The sequence below is a fragment of the Bison bison genome, unplaced genomic scaffold, assembly GCF_000754665.1.
Source record: "Bison bison bison isolate TAMUID 2011002044 unplaced genomic scaffold, Bison_UMD1.0 scf7180017864338, whole genome shotgun sequence".
NCBI lineage: Eukaryota > Metazoa > Chordata > Mammalia > Artiodactyla > Bovidae > Bison > Bison bison.
In genome coordinates this window covers 561,649-565,299 of record NW_011494910.1, presented here as the reverse complement: position 1 = coordinate 565,299, position 3,651 = coordinate 561,649, and the positions used below count along the sequence as shown (strand labels likewise).

The following is a 3,651-nucleotide window of genomic DNA, read 5'->3' as shown; positions in this document are numbered from 1 at the left end:
CAGGGTCCCTAGACGATGGCACTCAAGGTGCAGCTGTAAGAGACAAGCAAACACATATAGAATCTCTCCTGCAGTGTTCAAACACAAAGAGCCTCTGTCCTTCAAGGAACCTCCCAGGCCCTCCACCCCTGCCCTAACCTGATCTCCTCGTTGATAGCATCCAGCTGCTCCTGCAGCATCATGGCCAGGGTCTGGGCATCTGAGTGGCTGCTGGGGGAGACAACGTCCATGGAGCCCACCAGACCCCCTGGTTCATCCTCATCCACATCAGAGATCTCACGGTCACTGTCAAAGGCAGGGGTGGCTGTCGGGACCAGCAGCGCAGGCAGTGGAGATGGCTCCCAGTCCTTAGCAGGGAAGGATAGAGAGGTGGGTGAGACGCACGCGATGGCTGAGGAGCAGGACCCTCCCCACCTACAGCAACAGCACTGACATTTCCCGGGAGGTTGTTGGAAACGCTAAATCTCAGGTACCATCCCAGACCGGTAATTCAGAATCTGCCTTCTAACAAAATTCCTGGATAACTTACTTGTATGTTAAAGTCTAAGAAACACTACCCAAACTCAAGGAGGCAGAGAGCAGAATAGTTAGGAAAAGATTCCAGAAACTGCCTTGCTTTGAATGCTGGCTCCACCAAGTCCCAGCTATGAAAGAGCTGTTTAACCTCTCTGTGCCTTAGTTTCTTCATCTGTAAAGTGGGAACAGTAACAGTATCTACCTCATAGTTAGCTCTGAGGATTAAATTAGGAAATGCATGTAAGGCACTTAGCACAGTGTCTGGCACCAAGTAAGTATTATGTAAAGTCTATCCATTTCTATGCACACAAAAGGTAAAGTGAACAAGAGAAAACCAAGCAGGCCTAACTGTCTTGTGTCTCACAGACTTTTAGCACATTACAGAACCCTCTGGTCAACCGTCAGAGGAGGCTGCTTCTCAGAAATCGTCCTACAAACCTCTTTGGTAGACAAAGGCCTAGAAGTGCAAAGAGCACAGAACTGGGCTGGGAGAGTGAGATCGGGGAAGAAAAGGGAAGAGCCCATCTCTAACCCTATCTTCTGTGTCCCAAACCCCCCAGGGCTCTTTTCTCATTCCTGCAGCCTTTAGATTGAGCTCCTGGGCAGCCGCTGTGTTGTTATAAACAGAAGGAGGACAAGGAGAGAGGGGAGAGAGAAAAAGAGATGATTTCAGACGTCAACTCCCCGCCTTAGGGTTTCCCCTAAGGGCGGAGATGAATCCTTCCCCATCAGATAGGAGTTCCCTCCTTTTCTCTACCTCTATCTTCTAGCGCCCTAGAGCATGTAGGGAACCTGCGTTCAAGACAGAGCATGGTTAACAATTATGAGCCTAGGAAGGAATCAGACTTCCCCAAAAGACTGAAGTCAGTCCTTTTCTGCCCCTAATCTTTCCTGTTTCCTCTCAGCTTCCTAGGCAGACCCCACAGAAACTACATGCTTCTCAGGAAACTGCAGGAGCCATCCCAAGGGTCAGTTAACCTGTTATCCCGCCCTCACCTCCCCCATAAACCACAGCTTTTGTTTCAGAGAGCTTGCCAATTCCATCTTGGCCCTACTTCCCCCACCCCCACCACTAAAACACCCAGGCACACGTGCACAGGCTTCAGTGGGGCCTCAGGGACTGGCTGGCCACCCACCAGCCCCTACCTCTTGCCCATCAGGAGGTCAAGGCGAAACACAGCTGTTGTAGCTGATGACGGCCTTAACCCCGAGGCTGCAGCTGTCACTGACATGGGGGAGGGTAGGGGGAGGATGTGCCCCGCACACCAGCTGTCTGTGAAACCAGAGCCAGACACGTGGCTGAACTGACCCCAAATTCCCCTGGGGAGACCCATCCACACTCACCCCTCCACCCCCTTACCTCGGCAGGCGGTTCCCGCCGTGCTGAGTGACAACGGCGCAGACCTTGAGATGCGTGGGCAGTCGTGCTCAGGGAGAACCGCACATCCGCTGCACTGCTCGTGTACGCCCTGGAGTGGTGGATGGAGGAGAAAAGGTGAGCCCTGAGGTCTGACAGCCCCAGCTCACACCCACTGGCCCCAAAGAGTTAAGGGCTCTTCAGCTTGGAGAAGAGAAGGACATGACTTTTGTAAATGATTTAAAGGTTTCCATGTAAGCAAGAGATTAGGTTTATTCTCTGGTGCTTCAGGAATGAGAATGATCCAGGTGAGTAAGTTCTAGGCAGGTAGCTTTTCATTTAATACAAGAAGAACCTTCAAACAGTACACAAGGTATCTGGAGGGAGAGGGGAGTTCCTGCTTATCCTCACTGCCACTTTTCTCCGCAACTCAGTTCCAGCTCTATCATGGGGTCAGTACTTCTATAGTCAAAGCCAAGAATCCTCAGTCACTAAGGAAAGCAGTGCCACGTAGCTCGGTGTGCTCAGGGCTGTCTTTTTGATTGGGGTAGGGGGTTGGTCTCGTCTTAGCATTCTATAGGAACGGAGGAGTAGGAGGAATCCCAACTACAACTTCCTGTCTCTATTCTCTGCTTCTCTCCATATGTGCTCTGTAGCTCAGTCGTGTCCAACTCTTTGTGACTCCATGGACTGTAGCCTACCAGGCTCCACTGTCCATAGAATTTTCCAGGCAAGAACATTGGATTGGGTTGCCATTTCTTTCTTCAGGGGATCTTCTAGACCCAGGAACTGAACTTGCATCTCCTGCATTGGCAGGCTGATTCTTTACCCACTGTGCCACCTGGGAAGATGCTTCCCTCCACACTCCTATACAATAATTCCTAATAAACTTGAAATTGGTACCCAAGTGTCTACCACTCTAGAAACCTACAGACTTCTCTTCAACATCTCTTTTCCTAATTTATGTCCTATGCTACCTCTCTGCACATATACATACACACATTTACTTTTCTCTCTCTTCAAAAAAACTGATCCCTATTCCCCTGATACAACAAGAGCATGACTATAGGGAACCTAATGAGTTCTGATCTAAGACATTTTGGTTTGTACAGAATATATCCAGAAGCCATGAACCTTGAGTAGCATCATCCACTTCAGTCTCCTCAATCATCACCCTGCCTCTCTGCACAGAGAATTGAGTGCAGGCTTGATGTCTGAGTTCAATACCAAATGCTTCAGAAAATATGAAGAAAAACCCAGAAGTTCTCTAAAACATGGGCCTAATTCTAGCATTATGTTCAGAGCCCTAACTAAGTTATCTCAAAAGAACTAGAGTGAACCAGATACTCCCCATGAGCAGGCCCTGTGGGACACAGGTGGGCATGTAATTCAGTAGACCCCTCTCAACAACATGCCCTCTGTCAAGGAAGCAGGAATCATGCCCTGTGTTTCATGACAGTGGGGAAGGATCATGCTGTGGTCTATTGGCTCTCAGCATCCTTCAGAGGACAGGTGCTCCCTTTTAAACTGCCCGAGTAAGCTGGATGACTTTACCAAGTTTTCTAAACCTCAGTGTTCCACCCTGAAGAGGAGGAGGGCCCTGAGGTCCTGAGCAGTCTTTTGTTGGGAGGAAGTCTCCTCCCCCAGGGTCCATCCAGGGCCATCCAGGGCCCCGTCCCAGCGTGCCTGCCTCCTGAGCATACCTGGAGTGGATGCCATCCACAAATGGTCCTCCTCGACCCTTCAGTTGGTCCACCTCTTGGCGCAGTTTCTCAATC

General features: G+C 50.1%; 1 protein-coding gene across 1 annotated transcript in view; it reads right to left on the bottom strand.

Annotated features, from left to right (window-relative positions):
• PPFIA4 (protein tyrosine phosphatase, receptor type, f polypeptide (PTPRF), interacting protein (liprin), alpha 4) overlaps nucleotides 1-3,651 on the bottom strand; it is a 46,343-nt gene that overhangs the window by 17,410 nt on the left and 25,282 nt on the right. The window contains exons 14-16 of the mRNA XM_010854248.1: nucleotides 3,577-3,644; nucleotides 1,877-1,985; nucleotides 139-347 (exon numbers count right to left, since the gene is read on the bottom strand). Of these exons, the coding sequence (XP_010852550.1) occupies nucleotides 139-347; nucleotides 1,877-1,985; nucleotides 3,577-3,644 (386 nt within the window). The remainder of the gene's footprint in view (nucleotides 1-138; nucleotides 348-1,876; nucleotides 1,986-3,576; nucleotides 3,645-3,651) is intronic.